Consider the following 25344-nt stretch of genomic DNA (forward strand, 5'->3'; position numbering starts at 1 on the left):
GGCGTCTTTCGATCTTCTCTATTGCCGGCGCTCCATTGGCACGTAAATCAGACGATTTACAGTCTTCGGACTTCTTTTTCGCGTGGAGCACCCTGCGGACTTTTTAATCCGCAGACCAGGCTCGTTGGATTTCAAATGCCAGCGCTCCATTGACGAGCCAAAAGTCCGAGGACAATAAATCGTCCGATTTTCTATTCTCTGCTACTGATCAACGAACGAATAAAAAAGTCGAGCTGTCAAAAGTCAAAAGTTGCGATTATCGTAATGTTTTCCGATAATCCTATAATTTTGTGTTATTTATATGTAGACTTGCATAAAATAATATAGCAGTGAAAACAACACAAGTTTTACGTTTTCTTTTATGAATTTCATAAATACAAATAAAAAAATAATTGATAAATCTCTCATTTTCTAATGTGTAAGTTAACAAATTAATCAATGAAAATATTTAAAATAATTACAGATTTTTTTCAGTTCGAATGTGTTGTTTTCACTGCTTTATTATTTTATGCAAGTTTACATATAAATAACACAAAATTATAGGATTATCGAAAGACATTATGCCAGCGCTCCATTGGCGAGCCAAAAGTCCGTGGACAATAAATCGTCCGATTTGTCTATGCCCTGCTACTGATCAATGAACGAATAAAAAAGTCGAGCTGTCAAAAGTCAAAAATTGCGATTATCGTAATGTCTTCTGATAACCCTATAATTTTGTGTTATTTATATGTAGACTTGCGTAAAATAATATAGCAGTGAAAACAACACAAGATTTACGTTTTCTTTTATGAATTTCATAAATACAAATAAAAAAATAATTGGTAAATCTCTCATTTTATAATGTGTAAATTAACAAATAAATCAATGAAAATGTTTAAAACAATTACAGATTTTTTTGCGGTCCGAATGATTGCGTATTAATATCAAATCGAATTTGCATTGCGATCGACGGACGAAGTCTGGCAACTCGGAGGTAAAATATCAAACATGTTTGAAATCCAACGAGCCTGGTCTGCGGATTAAAAAGTCCGCAGACCTGGGGTGCTCCACGCGAAAAAAAAGTCCGAAGACTGTAAATCGTCTGACTTGCGTGCCAATGGAGCGCCGGCATTACGATAATCGCAACTTTTGACTTTTGACAGCTCGACTTTTTTATCCGTTCGTTGATCAGTAGCAGAACATATACAAATCGGCGATTTATTGTCCTCGGACTTTTGGCTCGCCAATGGAGCGCTGACTTATCCAAATATTTATCGATAAAATATTTTTTTATTCTATCATAGGTAGATTAAATTCAAAAATTGCATTAAGTTATTTTCAAAATAAAGACAATCATAATTATTGATTTTTTGCAAGTTTCTAAAATAACTGAAAAATAATTTATAATAATAAAATTTTATTATAACAGTTAGATTAAAATATGTAAATACATTTTTTTTCTAATTAAATATCAATAATAAGTCAATACAATATGTAGTAATAATAATTATGATTATTTACCTAGTATCATAGGAAACTTTAAAAAAATAAAATAATCTTATAGAAGTGCGGCAACTGTGCATTTTTAGCGATTTGTTTTTTTAGCTTGTTGGCAAACACGAATGACCAAAAATTGAAAACTTACACTTGCGTCCATTGGCATCCATTTTCCGTTTATCGCTGCAGTTATTTTTCTATATTCGACAACGTAATCTACGCTACTCTATCGATACGAATAATTAACCGGCGGGTGTTTGTGTAGCGTCTTGTGTGGCGCATCACTCTGCTCAGGTAGGCAAGGCATACGCTTTTAACGGTACCGCTCTACGGAATGCACATCGTTGCGCTCTTCCGCGGCCGTATCTGTCATTGACATTCATTTAATGTTTTGCTAATTTGTTGTGTTCAGGATAACAGTTTCGGATGCGCGCAGAGGTCCTCCCGCTCGGGGACAAAATTCGGCGCCGTCTTTTCCGATAATAATTACGCAATTAACGTTTGTCACGCATGCAGGTCAATTCCCGTATTTAGGACACGAGAGCGATGCGTCCGCTTCGCCTGAACCTGAACCCGCCGCAAAAATAAATGCAGGTTCTTCAATTAAACAATTGAACGATCCGCCAAAGAACTGTTGGAAGAATCGCATTGTATTTTATCGAATGTGATACTGATACGGTATTGGTTTTCGGTTTAATATTGTCTCAATATATTGCCATAGCAAGGGACAGGGACTGCATGCACATTATCTATCTCACTTTCAGGCGACGGCGCTCATCTGTATATCTACGCGAACGCTGGGATGTGACGCGAGGGGCGCCACTACTCTACTATGGAAACCGATAGCGCGGAAGGCGTCCCGCCGAAGGACGACGGTGACTCCAGCTCCTTAGAGTTGAGCGTCATCGAGACTTCCGGGAGCGTCCGAGACGAGACGGTGAATTACCAGACGGCCGACGAAGACGGCGGTTCCAAATATTTCTCGATGATCGAAGACAGCTCCGTCGCGAGTGTAAAATCTCACCGAGACGATGCGTCGATTGCGGACGTCGAGCGGAATTCTGAGTCAGAGAATCTCCTGAAAAGCCTGTCAGGCGTGAGCGCCGTGACCGTGAACGAGCTGCACGTCCACGAGCGCATAGACGCCGCCAACATCCTCTCCGGCGGTGTCGATATATTCGACGATTGCGAAAATTCCGTGGACGAGCATGACCTGGTCATCGACGATGACCCCCGGCCCGACGCATCTGACGAACGTACAGAAGGCGTGCCCCGCGTTCCTCCCGAACTCGAAGGAGAAAACAGTTGCCGGGATGCGATGTCCGATTCCATGTCGAAAGATGAAGGGATCTCGACAGAAGCGCCGTATGTTAAACTGACGGATCCCGTCGCGATCGATAAAGAGGATGGCCCCAGTCACGCTGATGCCGCATCAGTAGAGACCGGACAGGAGGCGGACGAATCGGAAGCCAAGACGGATACTTACAGTGCCCTCCTGCGGGGAAATCTCCCCGAGGGCAGCAGCCAGGTGGTGCTGGTGATCGACGAGAAGAACGTAGACGCGGTTCACATCGGCGACGGCGTTTACATCTACAAGAATGCCGATGGAGACCTCACTGCCATGCAGATCACGCTCAACGAGACCAACAATCCTGTCATCAAATACTTACATGTCGGGTGAGTCTTCATTCCTGTTCATTTGTCCACTCAGTGATAGAATGGGATATCCATCTTGGGACATTTTGCAGCGGAATTACAAAACATAATCGAACACAATTTATGGTACAGTCGAACTTGGTTATTACGATCACGGAAATAGCTAGATTTCGGATGTAATGAGGAAACATTCGTTGACATTTTAGTTTATGATTTTCTCCATACATTAATCACTTTTATAACAAGTTACTTCTCGGGCATACCGAGCAAACCTATTAATGTGTCGATTGTTTAAAATCAACATTTTCGACCCTAAGCAATAAAATCTGACCGGGAAGTCAGACAGATGCCGCCGGGATCAGATTACGTTTATGACACTAGTTAGTGTCTAAGTACCTAATTGGTGCTTTCGCCGACAACATTGAAAAAGTATCCACGCATATGGTTGAAATTGCATGTAAAAAATCCAAGGTTTGTGAAGTTGGTAGGTACCTACCAGCGCCGGCGGCTCATTACAATAAACAACTTTTGTAGTTTATGAATGCAATGCTTGTTTCGGGGATTTTTACGATTGTTTTCAGATTTTTTATGTTCTATGCTTAAGGCATCAGCTGAGGCATGGTCTAAAAAGATCGTGACTAGGCGATGCGCGGATTGCGCAAATGACGTGAGCCGAACGAAATATAATTTGTCATAAAAATTCAACATGCGTATGGGTGATATGGGATTGGGGCTATGAGGTATTAGTTATGTACCTACTTGCCGCTTCTGTAGCAGCAAAGTATGTAACGTTGTAGTGGTACGCAGGGCGGAGTTGACGTCGATGACTGCACGCACAGCGTCAATTTATGTGATTAGCATTACATTGAAATTATTGCTTTGTGAGAGTAATACAAGTTTCAATTCTCTTTTGACTGCATGATGGATGTTGGTTTCCTTTACTGTGACGCGATACTTTTAACGTTTCACAAGTTAACATCTATTGACTGTGAATAATTTCTTTTTAGGAAAAATGAAGATGGAAACCTAGAAGTATATGAAGAGCAAGTGAATCAAGTTGCGGTCACTAGCGAGGAATTGGAAACGCTCAAATCGAATGTGAGTGTTTTTCAAATTATCAGTTGCATTCCTATTAACCTGATTTGAATTAATTCATAATTTTTTCTTAAAATATACACATTTTGCATTTTTGTATAAATTAAGATGGGGACTTTGTACCTATTAGGTTGATTTTTTTCTGTACACATCACTTATACAGTGAACACAGTCTATACAATCTAAACCCCGTATTCTTTATGCTGGCGTTCATGTCACGTCGCTCGCGGACAGAAAGCATTGTGTCTTCACGTTCGACTGTTGCAAGTTTTCAATGGAAAGGAACGAGAGGGAATGCAGTGTTAAGATGCTGAAGCGGGGGGAAACCGCACACCAGCATAAAGAATACGGACTCTAAATCTACATGTTGCAGTATCAACAATCATAATTTGACATACGACAATATGAAACATCAGAAAATTAATGCAATACTCATGCTAGCATGCTGTAGAGCAGTTATGTCCAACAGGTAGCTTGCGGGCGCTAATTATCCCTCGTGTTCAGCAAATTTGTGGAAATTGATTCAATATTAATTAATATATAACGAGTCATATTTTCATTTAATGTTCTCATAATCTTAACTCGACGCCGAAAATGTCGCCCGTGGCATAGTTTTGTTCAGTTTTGGTTGTTTCTTTTTCAAAAAGGTAGTGTAGGGAGCCACCACATGTATATAAGTAGCTATGGTAGCCCTCTGTTCCTACAAGGTAACAACACTGCTGTACACTGTCGACTGTAGAGTATGATGGACATCTATTCGCTATGTTATTTTGTTGAGAAGACTGATTATTTAAACTCATCTTGTTATAAAATGTCTCATCTGTGGCAATGGATCAGGGGGGAAAAGAAGTACACTGTTATGTACACCAATATTGAAATTAATTGTTTTTGAAATACTGAAGCGATTCTCTTCATGCAAATGCATATTATTTTATAAAGTGATGTTTTGTTTTTACCCAGGAATTGGCAGAGAATGTGGAAAAAATTAGTCAAGCCGAAAGGGTTTCGGACCCGATGCTGCATACTAAAACAGACACTTCCGTCAGCATTCCCGTAATTAAGCCTGAAGAAGATTGTAAACCTGCATTAGCTGATGTTGATGCTATTCAAATCCGAGACGGCAAAATGGATGTCAACAAATCTGACAACTCTGTAACAGTCAAAACATTGCCTGAAGAATCTCAAGTCGTTTCGATTGAAAAAGTGGCCATGCATGAAATTACCGTCAGGACGGATTGTGATACAAATGTGGTGGGAGGCATAGATCGGCCTCAAACGGGCGAGGGTGCTATTATCAAAGATGTGACCCATTCTCAGGACATATTTCTCGATGATCCACGTCACCAGATAACAGAAAATCCTAGCAATCAATTGGAGACTGAGGTTGATACTCAAAATACCGAGTTAACCTGTAAAGTTGCAGGTGCTGACGAGTTAGATTCGCTGACTATTGAACTATCTGATTCTGATGAAGTTTCGGAGGTGTCTTCCATTGTTGTTGGGGATTTTAAAGAAACTATAAACCCCATCGAAAAATTGAATTGTACGATGAAACCCGTCACAGATTTAACAGCAACCTCTGATCAAATTGAATTATCACCAGTCGCTGCGACTGAATCTGCGCTTCCTTTAAAACAAAAATTCATTTGTGAGAATACCTTCACGGAAGATATATTTCAGCCGAAGGTCGGAGAACATTCCTCTGAAGTCGTTTTGACAAACAAGAAGTCTGTAATTGAATTCGATTCCAATGTATCCCCCGAAAAAGTTTCTGGGGTGATGGATAATGACCGTTTTGCAGATATGAAAGAATCCAAAGATGCGAGCGTAGCTACTTTGAAGTGCCTCAATATGTTAGTAACAGAGGGAAATAAAGATGAAGCTATTTTATCTGATGCCGAATTGATTAAAATAGATCTAATTAACGACAAAGTGTTCCGTGACGACGGGGAGAAGCGAGAAGTAAAACCCGACGAAGAAATTATTATTCTGCGCTCTGACATCAGTATTGCCCCACGCGCCGTCCGAGATTCGCCTGTTGTCAATGTCAATTGGTCTGTGTCCCCCCAGAATGATAATTCTTCATTTAAAATCGCTGACATTCAAACGGACTGCGAAATAATGTCACAAGTTGAGAATGCTCCTGTTAAAATGTCAAATCCAGATGGAAGTGGAGGTAAACCCTCTGAAATGCTAAGCATCGGTACAGAAACAACCTTACAGAAAGGCGGGGACTGTCGATTCCTCGGTTTCGATAGTAAATTCAAACTGGAAAATATTCACAAAATTGATGTGCAATCTGAAAAACTATCAATTTCACCGTTATCACAGGGTGAAGAGATTTCTCCAAATCCTGTGGAAGACAATTCCTTGGAGGATTCAAAGTCCAAGATGGAATCCCAGTCCAGCATGGAGTCAGATGAAGACCCGGAAGAGGATGATGTGGCGCGTGGTCACCCCGTCACCGGTGACTGCGACGCGCCCTGGACCGACTCCCCTGATGACTGCCTCTCTCTCTCTGTTCGCCTACCAGAGCGCCTCCCTCCCCCCGAAGAGTCATCCAGTGCGGACGTGTGCAAGAAGGACAATGCGTTCACTGAATTATCCCCAGTTATGTTACCGAATGTCACTGAGATCAATAATACGGAAACATCGGAACCGATCCGCGTAATCGCGTCATTAGAAATTATAACCGAAGATGAAACTGTTTCTTCCTATAAAAATATATTAATTAATGACATACAAGAAATTGTCTCTCCAAAACCTAGATTATTGAAAACCGAAAAAGCAGAGATCGACAGTCCGAAACTCATAGTGATGAAAAGCGACAAGCGTGATGTCGTGTCTCCTAACTCTACATTGTCCTTAAGCGAGACGCACGATGGTATGTTTCCTACAACTGCATCATTGAAATGCGACAGGCGAGATAGTGTGTCTGCTATCTCAACATTTTTGAAAAACGACCAGCAAGATAATATGTCTCCTAAATCTGCATCATTTAAATACGACAAGCAACCTAGTATGTCTTCTAAATCTGCATTGTCGAAATGCGACAAGCAAGATAATATGTCTCCTATATCTGCATCATTGAAATGCTACAAGCTAGATAGTATGTCTCCTAACTCTGCATTGTTGGAAAATGACAAGCAAGACAGTATGTCTCCTAAATCTGCATCATTGAAAAGCGATAAGCGAGATAGTATGTCTCCTAAATCAACATTGTCGAAATGCGACAAGCGAGATAGTATGTCTCCAAAAGCTACATCGTTGAAATGCGACAATCACGATATTGTGTCTCCTAAGTCTGCATTGTTGAAATGCGACAAGCGAGATTGTATGTCTCCTAACTCTGCATTGTTGAAAAATGACAAGCAAGATAGTATGTCTCCTAAATCTGCATCATTGAAATGTGACGAGCAAGATAGTATGTCTCCTAATTCTGCATTGTTGAAATGCGACAAGAGAGATAGTATGTCTCCTAAATCTGCATTGTCGAAATGCGACAAGAGAGAATCTGCATCATTGAAATGGGACAAACATGATATTGTGTCTCCTAAATCTGCATTTTTGAAAAGCGTCATGCAAGATAGTATGTCTCCTAAATCTGCATCATTGAAATGTGACGAGCAAGATAGTATGTCTCCTAAATCTACATTGTTGAAATGCGACAAGAGAGATAGTATGTCTCCTAAATCTGCATCATTGAAATGTGACGAGCAGGATAGTATGTCTCCTAAAACTGCATTTTTGAAAAGCGTCATGCAAGATAGTACGTCTCCTAAATCTGCATTGTCGAAATGCGACAAGAAAGATAGTATGTCTCCTAAAACTGCATTTTTGAAAAGCGTCATGCAAGATAGTACGTCTCCTAAATCTGCATTGTCGAAATGCGACAAGAAAGATAGTATGTCTCCTAAATCTGCATCATTGAAATACGACGAGCGAGATAGAATGTCTCCTAAATCTGCATTGTCGAAATGCGACAAGAGAGATAGTATGTCTCCTAAAACTGCATTTTTGAAAAGCGTCATGCAAGATAGTACGTCTCCTAAATCTGCATTGTCGAAATGCGACAAGAAAGATAGTATGTCTCCTAAATCTGCATCATTGAAATACGACGAGCGAGATAGTATGTCTCCTAAATCTGCATTGTCGAAATGCGACAAGAGAGATAGTATGTCTCCTAAATCTGCATCATTGAAATACGACGAACATGATATTGTGTCTCCTAAATCTGCATTTTTGAAAAGCGTCAAGCAAGATAGTAAAGATAGTATGTCTCATGAATCTGCATCGTCAATGAGCGACAAGAGAGAGATTCACCTTTCAGTTTTGACTGACCACATTGGAATGATAGATGATGACACAGGAACGATGAGCAAATCTCTTCATTGGTTAAGTCCCGGGAAATACAGTGAAAATCAAAAACAAAAGCCTTCTGATGATACTAACACCGGCTTGACTGTGAGTGAAATGCACCCGGCTGCAAAACCAATTCGGAATGAGAGAGACGCTACTGAAACATTTTCCCCGACAGTTTTCGCACCAGTTCAGTCTCCAAAAAATACTGCAGCACTGTGTTTTGAGGCTTTGCGAACAGATAGGGTGGCAAGCAATACCCTAGACAAGACAACGCCCCTCATCCTGGAGAATAACAATGAATCTCTATCCGCTAGGCGCGACCGAGATTCTGTTAAAAATTTAACCGGAAATGACAAATCCAAAATTACTGACAAGTCCATCCTGCTTTTCGAGGATAGTGTCGAGAGTTTTTCGGAACGCAACCAAAGTGATAAGGCGGTTGCGACGGCTGAGAGTCTTCGGAAGGGCACAATGACTGGGTTACATGACGGTTTGCCTTTCCGAATTTCTCCTAAAGACAAAGTAAACATCATCGATATGACGATTCCGGCTCCGCAGATCGTTGACGTGCCAAATAATAGAGTCGTTCATCTGTATTCTTCCCCCGGCGGTGCCAAGCCAGGCCCCGCAAAGACTTATCTGCAGAATTGCAGAAACACAGAAAGCAAGAAGACATTTCACAACGACCATTCCACCCCCATATCTAACAAGTACGATCATGGTCTGTCCCAATTCGGCAAGGGTCATCCGCCGAAACCGAAGTTCTCCACTCTGTGGAACAGTCAACAGAGCACTGTCCGTCCTCCGCCTCCGCAACCTAAGACGTCCCCCCTCAAAACCTACTCTTCCTCGCAGAAGTTGAGTAACAAAATATTACCCCTGCCCGTCCCTGATAAAAGGAAAGAACCCGTTGTGTCGCCGCACGTGAGAGACGGTGGATCGGAAATTTCCCTGCCCGTCGTTCGACCCCCACGCCAGTCGCCCGTCTTCTCTACGGCCGAACGAATTCCGTCCTGCGGCGGCTCTCCTCTGAAGTCACCCACCTTCCTTGCCGCCCGCATCTCTCCCAAGGAGGACGACAACATCATCGGTATTCAGCGATACATTGGCACAGCGAGTGATACGACCGCTGACTTCGAAGCCGTTGTCCACTCGGCTGAAGATGCGGCAAGCTCCGCCGACGAGTCCATAAACAGCGAACGATCAGCCAAAAGCAAATCTCGCCAGCCCAGAAAACAGGTTTTCACCCCAGTCACGAGATCTGACATGGAAATAATCTTTCCAAATTTGTACACCGCCGAAAAGGAAGCTTCCGAGCGACCTAAATCTGCCCGACTCCCGTACAAACCCAGGGGACGCCCGGGTAATGCAGAATCTCCCAAAGTCCATAAAAAAGATCCCCCAAAAGAAATGGGCACTCCTTCCGAAGTCATTGACATCCCTGAAGAAGGCGGTGCTACAAAAGATATAGTTTCAACAAAAGATGGAATACTGACCGAAGTCACCACCGGAGTATACGATGAATCGATAAATTCTAACATTAAAATGAACAGTCACTCTGCTGAAAAGGCAAATGATCTTCGTCCTGAAGAAAATCTGATGCGTGACCAGAAGACTACCGATCGAACAGCTCCCGACGATCCAGATCTTGACAGTTCGATGGTATCAAAAGAGAATTTGACTCAAAATATAAACATTTCAAAAGAGACTCTTATGCCTGAAGCTAAAGGTGTCGCAACTCCTGCCGATGCTGACAAACGGGACGACCCCTTGATTGGATCGCCATCCAGCTCAGCCAAAAGAAAACGAGGAAGACCCAAAAAGATTCCAGCTGTTGTCGGCAAACCCGATGGACAGCCAACCGCAGTCAGTTCACTCAACAATGAGTCCGAATCTGACCGCAAAATCGACGACCCCAAAGTCGATGATTCGCTCTCAGAAAAGAGTTCACCTCGCGTCAATTCAATATCTCCGTTTGGCAAAATTAACGAGACCATCATCTGTCCCGTGTGCTTCAAAACTTTCCGAACTGAAAATGTACTCCTGAAGCACGTCAAGCATTGCAACGGCGCCATAGACAAGGAAGCCCTCAAGTCTCCCAAGAAGAGAAAGATCCTCTGTGACGAGTTGTCTGCGGCCCTCTCACCCGACACCACTTTGACCCCCCCTCCGTTGAATGCGCGCGATGAACGGGTAGAAGAAATTTCACCCTTCGACAAATCTGAGTTGGAAAACAGTCCCGAAGACAATACACAATTTGAATTGGTAAAAGACAAGAACGCTGAAGATCATGTTTCAGCGAAGGAAACTATTTCAATGGAACTACCAAAGGCTGAGTCTCCTGTTTGCTCTACGATATTGAAAAATGAAGATGGGGCGATCAAAATTGAAGACGTAAAACCTGTCAAAGAGCACTCATCCGAAGACATTTCTATTAAAGAAGTGGCCGAAATGAAATTGTCTGAAGTGATCGTCATCGATGATTCCTTCGCTGTTCCGGAAAAGTCATCCCCCGCCGAGTTCATCGATCATAAAGAAATAATTCTTGATAGACGTGTCATTGACTTGAAACATGTCACAGAAAACCTGCGACGGCCAGGTGAATACAACGTGAAGACAAAGGCCGATAGTAAAAGTTACGAATGCCTCCCACCCGAAGCGGACCCCGAGAACGTCGGCACTCAAGAAACAGCCAAACCCCGTCTATTGAGGCTTCCCCGGGAAAAAATGGTGGGCGGCGGAAGAAAACTGAAGGATGCGAGCGCTGCATCAGTTCTCTCCCCCATGAGTCGACTCACTAAGATTCTGAAGACCAAGCCTCCCGCTGACGCCTCCATCACCTGTGAGATATGCGGCAAGGCATTCCGCCAGTATGCTCACATGGTTTACCACCGCCGTAAGCATAGCCCAGACGTGACAGCACCGCCTACCGAAAAGCCCAAGGTGGCCGCTCTTGCACCGTCACTTAAAGCAAAAGCAGAACCGGAGCCTGAAGCAATTCTTAAATGTGACACTTGTCAAAAGGGCTTCCGCAAGCTGCACCACTTGGTGGAACACCGCGAGGTGCACGCTTGTAGTGGGGGTGGGGAGGTGAAGTCTCGCCGAACTTCTGCTGCCAGCACTAAGAGCGAACCGGAAGCGGGTTTCCGCTGTGATGCCTGCGACAAGTCCTTCCGGAAATTGCACCACCTGGTGGAGCACCGAGAACTGCACGCTGTGGATGCACCCGACCCCATAACCCCTCGCGACCCTGTACCGGACGACACCACGTGTAGCGGTTGCGGGAAGTCTTTTCGGAAGCGGCATCACATGGTGGAGCACCGAGATGTCCACTGCTCGCCTGGGAAGAAGGGCCGGCCCGGAGACGAGCGTGACCTCCGCCTCTCTGTGGCCAGTTCAGCTAGTGACGATGGGAACAGCTGTCGCATCTGTGGGAAGTCCTACCGTAAGCTACATCACATGGTAGAGCACCGCGAGAGCCACGCCCCTATCACTGCCCCCGCTCCTGAACCTGACTTCTTGAACACCAGAGACATCATCCACGAGTGCGCCAGATGCTACATGGTCTTCCCCAACGAGAACTCTCTCAATAAGCACGCTGTCGCATGCCTCCGGAAGAGGGCGGCGGCCCGACTCAAGGCCGCCCGCCCCGACATTCCTGATGAGAAGCCTGATGGTGAGATGTTGACTGAAAGCCAGACCTCTGTACCCCGTCTCCTGGAGCAATCTGTGGAAACAGTGACAGTTGTTGACATCCCCCCTGTCCCGGCCCGAGTCCAGCCTCAAATGGCTGAGAGTGAACCCGCTCCCATCCCTGTTGAACCCGTCAAGAAACCACTCACCAAAAGCAAAATTGCCAAATTAACATCGCCGCCCAAAAAACTCAAACCTGAGACCGAGCCAAAGGTCTGCAGAGGAGACACTGCCGCCGAGGACAAAACGGACGACGACTCTGAAGTAAAATATAAGATCAATCCCGCGTTCAACCGCACCGCCAAGAGGCTGTCGTCCGAGGCTAGGGCCCCTGTTCCCAAACCCCGCGCCAAAAGACTGAGCGAGCCGCCCCTCGCCAAACCTGACAGGAGGTCAACCCGCCCGGCCGACGTCAAATCCGCCATCGTCAAGGCTAAGAGCAGAAGAACAAGCGACTCGGCCCTGTCGGGACTCCGAGTCCCTTCCTCCAAGATGCTAGAGACTATCTTCGAGGAGTGCTCTGTCAGGTACTCCTTCCCGCCCAAGGCCAAAGAGAAGGAGAAGGTCATCGTAGCCTCCGAGGAAAGTGGCAAAAAGAAGAATGCCAAAACGTCCACCGCCTCACCGGGGAGACCCCTCAAGCGGCTTGCCAAAGAAGCTCCTAAAGTGGTTGTCAAAAATATTCCAGCCAGTAAAAAAACCGCCGCCCTGACAGTGAGCAAACGAAAATCTATAGGCGGCAGAAAGTCTATCGACGGCAAGAAGTTACCGACAGGCGCCAAAAAATTGCAACTGAGATGTTGTAAGCAGATATTCAATTCTCAAGCAATCCTTGCAGAGCACAGGAAAACACATAAAAGTAAATACTATTTAATTCATATTATTGTATGGTTTTCTGCATACACCATCATTATTGATTCTGTAACACCTGCCATGTCTTATGTTTCAATATTTTGTAGTGCACCATATAAGCAATGGCTTTTTTTTTAAGTAAAACTGTTTTACGCACCCTGCAGTAATATTGCCAGTAGTGAATCCGGATAATGTGCAACATAAAAGTGGTATGGCAGTCAAATGCTCTGCCACCAAGCTATGTTAACAGTCAAATGTGCTGCCCATTGCGCCATTAAGAGTGGCAATTTTAGGGCACAATTTGGTTTGTCAACCGAGTCATTTCATATTGTTCATGCTAAATAGAAATATTCTAAGAGTTATTTTAAAGACTTGAGCCGCTTCACAATTTACCCAGGAGCGCCTTAATAACACATTGACTGCTGACTAGATAATATTACTTTTTAATTACCACATTTAAATAGCATGCTAATTATATTGAATGGCCACCTTAATCGTTACGCGCTGGGAGTGTCTTTTTAATTTGAAGTTTCAATTTATTGAATTTCACGGTGCTGAATACTAATCAATATTCATTTGCATAATTTTGGTATAGCGTATTGCAGAATATAATAATAACAGTAGTATACATAAATACCCTGAAGATAGTGAAGGATAAAATGCAGTCATAAATGGGGAATGGGACGAATTGGTATCGTCAACTGGACCATAGGACCACTGGGCGCTTCACGAAGGAATACATACCGTTGCAACTTAAACCACCAAGTGTAGCATAAAGTATATATGTACCTATAATTAAACTAGGTATATTTATAGTTATTACAAAGATTCATGTAGGTGATGTGTTTTTACATTCCAATAATTATTAAAAACTAATCAATATTCTGTAAATTGCTCATTTTATTTCAACAAATTTTCGGTTGGCACAATATACTCCACAAACCTTTAATCATACAACCAAACAATCAATTGTATTGCCCATTCATTGATACGGATTACTGTACTGCGCAATCTCATTCATTGTTCAGTCAACATGGTCTCAGGTTCGAATCCTGGGTCTGGCAAGTACACATATTGTTTTTCAGTTTGTGTGTGAGTCAGGGTATGGACCTAATAGGTTGAGCAAGTGGCTGACATCCATTTCTCGTAAAAAACAAAATCTGTTAATACAAACCTCTACTCTGTGGACGCCCATATGATCCTATTAGGATCGGACATGGTCAAAAAAAAAAAAATATTGTACCAATCAAAATTTTATTGAAATATATTTCAGAATATCAGCCACTTTGTATAAATATTATTACACAATTGAGCCCATATGCGGAAAAGTAGTATTCTCCTAAAAACGTTGTTCAGAGATATTGGCAGTTTAACATTTCAGTTGGTTAAATACCCATTATCGAAAATATTTAATTCTGATGAATAAAGGTAGTTTGAGTAATTGAGAACATGGTTTATTAACAAAAAAAATGATTGGTTTAACAATTAGATAGGTATGTTTATAAAAAATATATGGAAAAAAAATTAACGCTGTTTCCCATAAATAAAATAATCCTATAACTTATTTTGACGGTAACATCCTTTACCCTAAATTTTTAATCAGAGTCTTGAAGTGATGTCTTCACCAGGAGATCCATTTTCAACATTTATTGGGATAAATTTCAATATATATATTTTACCAATCAGCACTTGCTGGCTTCACAAAAGGCCATAGAGACAAAATGTCTCCATTTTCTTTGTGTTTTGCATCATGTTCGATTTCATTTTCCATTTCCCAAAACTTGAAAAAGAAATTATTTTGTTCAATGGCTGAAAATATTGTATTGCACAACTTCTGGCAGCACTTGCCCACATACGTATATTTATCAGTAAATTTTCTTGATAATCTTCATAACTTTGACCACTATTCCTTTTTGAGGTAATGATTAGTTTTATCAATAACTCAAATATCAAATAGATTCAGATTTTATACTCTGAAGAGTAAAAACGAATTTATCGCAATAACAAATAGAAATGACGTAACCATCCGCAAGCACGAATAGTGTGTATGTCGTGTACAGCTGCAAACCGCTGAAAAAAGGAGAAACGTTTTGCGGACCGCTGTCACAAATAAAAATATATTTATATAGTGACGTATAATGACGTCTGATCGCAGTTGATTTCGTCATGTAAAATCATTAATCTAATTTAAGAACACAAACACTGGCAGGTGCACGGATTTTGTATGTTTATTGGAATTTTTAACATGGGCATTTGGACGCCATAAATTCGCAGACCACTGATAAACACCGTACCCCGCGTGATCATTTTGGACTGTCTACGGCCACCTATTGTTAGAACATCAAAGTAATATTTGGTGAGTGCATGTATATGTGTATGCCGCGTAATTTCAACTGATTTACCGAAAATCGCAATAACAATAATTATAAATTATGATTGCAGTTCTGTGCAAAATTGAAATGTGAAAGCGCACCATCGAAATGAGTCTTTGCAACAACCATAAATGTCGCTTTATTATTATAGTTAGGTTACTTTATGTTAAATTATATTATAATATCTGGTTTAAGTCATGTGTATTTTTTCACATATTTAATTAAAGTGTGTGGTACACAGTTATCCCGATGTCTAGTCATGATTTCTATATGAAGACGCAATTAACCAGACCAGATATTGAATTTTGCTGAAAATCCCTAATAAGTTTTTAGTGTTCCTGTGTAGTTCGCTAGTTTTCTTTTCCATCTGTGAAAAAAATCTAACCTTTAATTTTAAGACATCAATTAACACAGTAGTCTATTTAAAAGCTGCACCAAATTGACACCGGTTGTGGTCATCCAGAATCACTTGTCAACATTCAAATTCATGTCAAATTGGTGCCGATCGTCTTCAGTGGGTTAAATATAATTCAATAACTAATAGAAGCTATAAAATTATATTTGTTTACTTTATCCGTAACAAATTATCTTCACAATTCCCATGTTGTAATGATGTATCTCACAAATTGCCTTTCAGCTCGTCAAAGCCATAAATGTGACTGCGGGCAGACATTCGACAGTGAAGTGTTTTTGAAAAGACACATTGACACAGAGCACACCCCGCCCAAATCCTTCAAATGCACTGAATGCGGCACCTCACTGAGGACCGCTTCGCAATTCCAAAAACACAAGAAAGAACACGAGGCCGCCTTGAAAACGGCAATCCAGCGCAAGACTGCAGGAAAAGCGGTCGACCATCCCAAGAAAGCTGCTGCCGCAAATACCCCTGAGCGGAGTGCCAAAAAAGCTGTCAAACGGAAGTTGGCACACGGAGGGGTGCCGTTATCAGATAAAATGACAAAAGCAATGGCTGGAAAAAAATTCTAAAACAATAGCTGTCAATTTCTAATAGTGAACGGAGTTGTACAGAAATGAGCCATGAGAAAACTAGGGAAGCTCGATCTGGTAGGAGCTATTCCCGATTGAGTCGTTAAGTTGCAAAATTCGCTCTGACAACCTTCTACCTGAAAAAAAAAACCGGATTTTATTTCATACCTACATGTCAATATATTATATTTTATTTTCTCAACCGTCTTTACTGACAACGCAATGTCGTTTAAAAGCGGTTTTATAAATTTTTCAGGCCGGGTATTGCGACTCGATGGCTCAATTCTCCAATTTACATTCAGAACGAAGTTTTCTGAAAATTGAAACATTGTGGTACAATCATAATATTGTATTCGAGTATAGTACAGAGATGCACAACCTTTCATAAATATAGCCATTCTGTCAATTTTCTAATTGTTCCCGGGCCGCACAGGGTACATATGTCATGGATAATGATATAATCTCCCATTTCTAGGTGTACTATTATTTAAAGTTAAATTGGTACACACAGATACTTCAGGATTCGAAACAGAACTCAAGGTCAGCACACCAGAGGTCGAGTTCAGTTCACTGAGGTTATCATTGTTCAAATGGTATCTATGTTGCTTTTTTTAGTTTCTATAAAGAAAATGCTTGCTTGCAAAGATTCAGTTACATAATGCAGAAAGTTGAGAAACTGTTCTTCGCCCTCTTGATATTTCATTCTTAATCGTTGATTGTTCTACAAGTCAACTCCGGTTGCAATGACAGATCGGCCTCATCGAGAGACATATTCATAGGTATATATACTCCACACCAAGCTACAACGATGACAATATAATATGTTGAAGCACAATGAATTTTAATTTATATTTAAAGGATGAAAGTATTTAACATAATATTGTTTTAGTGGAAACTTGGTCCAGGAATTTAGATTTTAGCATGGAACATGCTTTACCCGTGAACACCCAGGCATAATCGTTACGAAAACATCACCCAGGCGACAACAGTCATGAAAATAGCGCAGGCTGCGGTTGACTTCAGAGTTCAGTCAGTTGCGAACGGCGCATCGGTAATGTAGTCTGTTCCGCGCCCCGCAACCTCAATTCCTTTAACAAAATTGAATCTAAAAATTACTTAACTTATTTCAGCTATCATTAACACACGTCCATTACTTCTAACAATTATGTGGAGCAAAAATAAAAGAAAACCATTTAACATTCGGTAATTTCTTTATTCATAGTTAAGAACCAACATTACTTTATGAATTCATAAATTTTAATTTTCAAAAACTAAAAAATTATTGTTTGGATCCTTTGGATTCGGTTACTTTGACAAATAAATTTTCTTTCGAATTTTGACAACCAACATTCAGAGAATCAGTAGGCAAAGCATGTTCCATGTTTAATAATTTTAGCCGTCAGGGTTTAAGAAAATATCTGAGTGGCCTAGGGGGGCAAAGCGAGACGCTTAGTTTTATTTTTCGAATATTTCATTCAGTAAGCTGCAATAGATGGAATAGAGGGCCTCGGGTTGTGTATTACTGTACTCGAGACGTATTTCTTTTACAAAATCTAATGTTCACAAGATATGAAAAAATTTTCTCATTTCAATGATTGATATCATGCTTTTGTGGATTGGTTCATTTCTTCAAAACTCGATTTGATTGTTTGGCAGTCACTTTCATAAATATGTATACAAATGGATTACTGTTGATTTAGATTAGCGTATACATGTTTATGCGCGCACGCGCTCGTCTGTGCAATTATATTAAGTCGATTACGTAGTTATAATATTTACAACTGATTATTTTTATTATGGGATTGAATATTTTTTATGTGTACAGACAAGAGGTATATTTTTACACAATGATGATAATAATATTTTAAGATGAATACAAACTATTATCTCTCAGTTTGAAATATACGCTTTACAAGTTAACTTTTTATTTTGATTTCCTACGTTCGAATACTTTGACCCGTAGAAATCACGCATACAAATTTAATATCGGTTAGTTAGAATTAAGTTTTTATTGCGACATGTCGGATGTGCATCGATATCCGCCGCGTGTGTGCAAACTATGTTTTCATTTTTCTTTATATTATAATCTGTTTCGATTTTTAAAAAAAGCGGGAAAAAATGTTATTGTAATGTACATATTACGTAAGTGTTTAAGGATATATTATTAGACATACTCTTATTGTATTGTATTGTTAACAATGTTTAATACAACTTTTGTAAAAAAATAAAATTTTAAATAAACCATTTCTATTTTTTTTCGAACACGCTCTATGAATCATTGTCTGTTTTGTGGCCGATGGCGTTGCTATGTTTGAAAACAATTTTTTTTCACCTATTTTGATTTTCTTGCCATGGAGGCCATGTGTAAAAATCTCAATAGAAGTGTGATCAGTGTGAAGTATGCCACAAATGTGCTCTGTTAAGAAATAACTTGAGCTAATTTAGCCATTATTCAGTCTTTGTAATTATTTTTCAGCTTCACCTTAATACAGCACACCACGGTTTTCTTCAATATATTAGCAGTGAGTACGATGTTTTCGTCACTGTTGAGGATCGTGACTCCTTTCAAATGTCATAATATTATATCGATCCCTGCATTCATTCAGCAGTAGACACTGTTTGTCTTAAAATACTACATGGAATGGTAGTCAGCCATTCACTCAATCTGTTGTGTTTTTGCGCCCGCAGTAGAATAGTGACAGTATCCACCTCTGGAGTGTTGGACGGTAAGAGAGGGTAATAAAAACAACATGGCATAATTTTATAAAGAATTTATTTAGATCAAACTATTTTGGCAGTCAATTCCCCTTTACTGCTTCAACAAAATAAGGTTCTGTAGTATCAATCTAATGCAACAATAATAACATTTTCATCTGTCAAGGCTATCCAATCTTCAATCAATAAAAATCTTTTAGGTCATTCTGTAGATCACATTGTGTGCTGAATAAAAATATTTTAATACAGGATTTACAAACTTTCAATTATGGATTCATCCGATACCAGTGGCCAAGTTAAGTAAATCAACTTCCAAGTTAAATAATATGTGATATAAATTATACATAACTGTTTTTTACATCCCGTAAATGAGATCTCATGCGCAAATGATCATTAATAATTAACACTATTTCTTATGTTTATTAGTGTTTGAATCACATAACATTTAAATTATATATGGCTGCTGTGAAAATAAGATTTTAATTTTATGTACCATATCTATGGAACATATTCTGGGTCATCCATATATGATGTCACGCTCTAGGGGGGGGTCAGAGAAAATGTGATGTCACAAAGTAAACAATATGTATGTATATCGTCAATCGGGAATTTAAGGATAAATATTTATAATTTTTTCTGTTATATGTTTGGGGGGGTGTCAAAAATGTGACAATAGGGGGGGGGGAGGTTACATAGATGACCACTAATGTTTGAAATAGAATGCTCATCATTTTCATACAAATCAAAAGCAGTTACATCTGAAAACTGCTATGTATCACTTGTACTTGATTATAGTATCCACAATATAGCTTGCCGCTTCGCGAACATAAATATCATTGTCACTTTCCTGAAAATTTCACTATAATTCCCAGAATCTCTATTATTCTGTCAAATCATTGAGGTTTTACAACAGGCCTGTTGCATTCAAGTGAATTGAACATTGGTGTAAGTTTGGGTAACTTTCTAAGAAATGAAAGCAGTTGGTTTTTTTTTTACATACACATACACATAAAACAATTTCCAAAATTCCATAGAATATAATATTATGCTGCTAATTTGACTATTACATCATAACATTTGTATGCATAAAAATTCCTGACCGAATTTATAGTGCTGACCCTAGGAAAGCATGAAAATATTCCAATATTTCTTATATTTTTTTTAAAATATTATCTTCATCACCAAGTTACATAAGATATTATGCCGGGTCCACACTGGCAATATGTCGCCGGCAACCTCGTTAAATTTTACGATAATTATCATAATTGCTTAAGAAATTTTACGATAATTATCGTAAAATTTAAAGAGATTGCCGGCGACATGTTGCCAGTGTGAACCCAGCATTATACTAAAATTTGGAGAGATCCTGCTGCCGTCTAGGAATTAAAGTTAGTATTGATGATACCCCAATTTAAATTTACAAAAGATGGTAGCCAATATTAACGGCATTTGAAATAACATAAAGGTGTGTCCATACTCTACTGACCACGTGTGCAGATTAGCTTGATTTGAGTCTTTGTGAGAAAGTACAATATACCTTACAAATACGTTGTGTCTGGAAATTTTTACATATGCAGTTAGCCGTATCACAGCTGTTTTATCGGAAATAGATGGTCATATAGTATTGAGATCAAATCCATATTGAAATAAAACACCTATAAAATATGTAATAAAAACCACCGAAATACAAGGGAAAGACAAGAAAATAATTAGGTAAATAAATGTAAATATACAGCTTATAATTAATATATGTATGAAGTGCGTGTGCCATTTATAAATAAATAAATAATTGAGGCAGTGGCGCACCTAGGGGGGGGGGGGGGCAAGGGGCCCTGGCACCCCCCAAACATGAAAATTATCAGAATGATTTTAAACATTGAAATTGAAAGCCAATAAACTATACCTTGGGCAGACAAATAAAAACATGGCAAAAAACTGATTTTAATTTCTAATATAAAAATTTCAAAACACTAATGTCGGGTTTTTTTTGAAAACCCAATCCTTAACGGAACTGTCAAAAAAATCTCGGTGCACACCCAAATTCCGGAGTGGTGTGGGTCAGGGCTGACAGGGCTCTAGCCTGGGGGCCCGGGCTGTGATCAGATAAGTGAGATAAACACATCATAAATTAGTTTTAATAGTAAAAAAAAGTCTGCTTATACTTCATAGCCATGGACATTTTAGATTATATAATTGTGCAATATATTTTCTGATTATTATGTGTCGATACTTGACAGCTCCATTATTAAAGTAGATGTATTAAAAATCGCCAATAATTCCCTGTATAAGTACCCTTAATTTGAACTAAAACACAATTTGAAAAACATTAATCTAGTATTTAACACTGCCTTCAATCTTAGCAGTAGGTAGGGGGGCCGCCAAATATCCTAGCCTGAGGGCCCGTTTCAGGATGTATAAGTTAAATGCACTAATACTTTTTTTTTGTCCATTTTCAATGAATATTTTGGAACCTCAATATTAAATCGACGATAAACATTCGGCGAAAAGAACGACTACGTAGTGTAAGTCAAAAGAACATTTTTTTTCAGTGGAATTCGGCATAAATATTGTAGCTCTCTAGACCAAGCGGGTAGCACAGCCAATAATATTTGAGTAATGTTTTAGCATACTAGGCGCACATGTCCAGCATGGTCGCTGTTAGTCACTTCCAATCCGCCAGTCGCTGATGACACGCTCAACGGTTACTGCCGTTATGCCTCCAATTTAATAAAACTAGGAGAAACTACAAATATACCGCCGTGTATTGTGAAAATGTGTAAAAATAATTATATGAAGAAGAAAAAGAGCCTATGGGACTAATTTACATTTTCCTCCTTGGCCCCCCCCAATATTAAATTCTGGGTGCGCCACTGAATTGAGGTACATAATATTTACGTTAAACTAGCACAGTGTTGAACACTTTCTCCTCCATTTTGTTTTGTCTACAACACATGTAATTACATATATTATGCTTTCAAAAAATGCACACTTTTTATTAAACTCATTATTTTGAATATTAAAATAATAATTCAGTGATGCTCAACTAGAGTTAGGCGAGCTGTGTCAGACGAAATACAAAACTATATAATATTCCTACTTTTAATATATTTCAAACGAAAAGATATGTTTATAAAATTTAGAGCTGGAATATACGGGCAACATCGTGTTGCTGCTGCTGGCAGCAAACGGGCAGCCGAACACGACAGCAGTGTGTTGCTGCGTGTGCGTCCAGCATGAGTTTTGTATGAAAAATTGGGGATTTCCGAGTCGTGACTGCCGGCAGTAGCAACACGATGTTGCTCGTGTATTCCCACTCTTAATTCGCAGGCCACTGGGTACCACCATGCTAATACCTCCTGGCATGTAAAGAAAATTAGGAATACAATCAAAAAATTATAAGGCATTGGAAGGCAATTAATGGTCATTAACAACAATGTCACGGAGAGTTAAGGCTTTCGAGATGTGGCTGTATAGACAGATCCTCAAAATTTCTCAGACTGGGTGACAAATGTTGAAGTTGTCAATCAAATGGGAAAAGAACAAGAAGTTCTGCGTAGTAATCAAAGCCACATTATGAAAGGACAAAAATAGAACATTCCCCAACTTGTCATCCAAGGAAAGATCAACGATAAGCGTAGCAGAGGACAACGCCGCATTTCGTGACTTAGGAACCCCAGTAATTGGTACGAGTGCAGCTCCACTGAACTGTCAAGTGTAGCAGATGATATGGCAAAGATCACCCTGATGGTGGTCGACCTCCGCTAGGGGAAGGCACGATAAGAACAACAGAAACCCTTAATTGGTTAACATAAATTAAAAAGTTACAATAAAAACCCACTTCTAACGTGAAACTACAAGACTTGGTGGATTACTTTGATTTTGAGTCTAATAAATAGCTTATTTCATGGATATTTTAACGATAACAAAAAAGAAATAGCCCCTTAACACTTTAATTTTACACACACACATCAAACACTAGCCATAATACATATTACCTACTTTGGCCATTTTATCTTTTATGTATAAATATGTCATAAAGACTATGTAATTGATGAGATAGTTTGATAGTATGCAGAGAACCTGGATGGAAGTGAAAATGGGATGGTTTACAGTAATGACAAGATTCCTGTGCATAGTGGGCATTTTATATTAACGACGACAATATTAAAGATTATGAAAATGAAGAGCAAAACAAAAACGTTCACTTCAGTCATATTATGTGCTCACCACACACATTTTTCTTGAAATACAACAATGTCTACTCTACATGTGTAATTATTTTTGCATACACTATTAATACTTGTTCTTTTTTGCTATTCTTTTTGCTATGAATGGTATCAACTTGGTTAAGGTAACTACGTGTGATACTAAATATCCGGCGAGAGCGCCCAGGCAACAAGGAACGGGCCACACCTGCCACGGCCTGTCCCAATCCAACGGGATGACGATGCCGCCGCACCACGTTCCGAATAAAGTGATCAGAATATTCTGCTGCAACATTGACATCACCTTGTCGCTCTGGTTCCATTTTAATCCGGCTAGAAGTGATACCGTTGAATCCACACCGGCTTGAAAGCAAGATGGGAAAATCGTTAAAATTGTTAACAATAATGACAACATCAGCGTCTCTTCGTGCGCTGTAGTAATCGGGGCACCGAACAATATTATCAGGACGAAATATATAGTCGCACATGCCATCAGCATCAAAAGAGATTTCATGAAATCCCTCAGCCTGAATCTTGATGTTTTCTTCGATTTGTTCTGTTTGGCATCTTTAAGGTTGGCCGCCTCGGGCTGAGTGAAGGCGAAACCGATCTTGACGCATTCGCCGATAAACAAGGCGACCAGTAAATATCCGCATGAGTATTTTCCAATATTATAGATGTTGTTGGTGATTGATAGAAGAAATATTATTGATGGAACATATATACACGTTAAGATACTACAAAAGGTGGTAATTTTTACTGACGTACTTTCGTGTTTTCTATACATTTCGGAAGATAGTTGAAATCAAGAGGGAACTAATCAATTTTCAAATTTGATTTGATTTTGATTATAAATGTCAGTGTCAAATTGACTAAAATCATAGATAATATTATACTTAAAGAAATAGACAATGTTGCCGTTGCCGGTTAGGACTACGGTATTCTCTGCATCGATTTTCTAATCATGCCCACACTCATTATGACATCATCCCCGACATACCCTGCTTTAACTTCTTGGCTCTAAGGCGTAAAACCCACTTAACGCAGCAAGTGGGGCTCTCGCGCAAAATTTCACAAGTGGCGCGTAAATCATCGAAAATACAACGTAATCAAATACGCCAGCGCACACTGGATTTGATGACGCATTATGCGCGCCCGCCCCATGAGTCATCGTTTTTTGGCTTCTCGGCGATACGAATAAACGAAAATACAACGTAGTCCATTCATTGAACGCGGCGAGCAAAATCACGCTCTGGAAGCGTCGTCGCTCGACAGGCGAGAAGCCATTATTTAATAACAGAGAACTCATTGTTTAATTTGATTGCGTGTCCGATATTTCGCTGGTAGAATAATGTCATCGTGAATATTAATTACAACCCCGAAATAATATAATATTTTTATTATAATATTTATAATAGTACAAAGGCGTAAAAATTATAGTATTTCTGAAAAATATATAGTACGGGAACATTTTTCCTCTTGAATTCTTTAAAAATATAGTATTTTGGTATATTTGGTGTAAAATTATAGTATTTTACATTTTTCGCGAAATCAAAATTATAGTATTGTACTATAATTATAGTACGGTTGGCATCACTGTTTGACATGTTAAAAACGTCGTGCTTAAAATGATTCGAGAAAAGAATCGCATTGCCGATAGAGTGCCTATAGACTTAGACATAAAGCCCACCAAAAAAGCGCTCGATGCGCTCACTACTGAGTAGGCCCCCTCCCACCCGCGCATTACCCTTCACCTATGTAATAAGGGGCCCAAGAAGCACAAAATAATTATTATTATCAGCGTCTCTCATAACAACCTATATGAAGTTTCACGCAGAACAGCTATATTATTATTACTCGCATCGGGACGACGGGTTCATGACCTTACCCTACTCAGTGTAGCGGATAATGGCCTAGTCGATAATGGCGAC

General features: G+C 39.9%; 2 protein-coding genes across 2 annotated transcripts; one reads left to right on the plus strand and one right to left on the minus strand.

The window, feature by feature from the left end:
• Positions 1-1632: 1632 nt before the first annotated feature.
• LOC147079153 (uncharacterized) lies at positions 1633-18735 on the plus strand. Its single transcript, XM_085953660.1, has 5 exons — positions 1633-1770; positions 2241-3153; positions 4140-4230; positions 5188-13141; positions 16144-18735. Exons 2-5 carry the CDS (start codon positions 2309-2311, stop codon positions 16491-16493), a joined length of 9240 nt encoding a protein of 3079 aa, XP_085809786.1. The 5' UTR covers positions 1633-1770; positions 2241-2308; the 3' UTR covers positions 16494-18735.
• Positions 18736-19255: 520 nt separating this feature from the next.
• Positions 19256-24280, minus strand: PIG-F (phosphatidylinositol glycan anchor biosynthesis class F). The gene has a single exon (XM_085953671.1). The coding sequence runs from the start codon at positions 24198-24200 to the stop codon at positions 23502-23504; it is 699 nt and encodes a 232-aa protein (XP_085809797.1). The 5' UTR covers positions 24201-24280; the 3' UTR covers positions 19256-23501.
• Between the last annotated feature and the right edge of the window lie 1064 nt (positions 24281-25344).

Source organism: Rhyacophila brunnea, unplaced genomic scaffold (assembly GCF_057557595.1).
Source record: "Rhyacophila brunnea isolate RB1 unplaced genomic scaffold, BYU_Rbru_1.0 scaffold_10, whole genome shotgun sequence".
Taxonomy (NCBI): domain Eukaryota; kingdom Metazoa; phylum Arthropoda; class Insecta; order Trichoptera; family Rhyacophilidae; genus Rhyacophila; species Rhyacophila brunnea.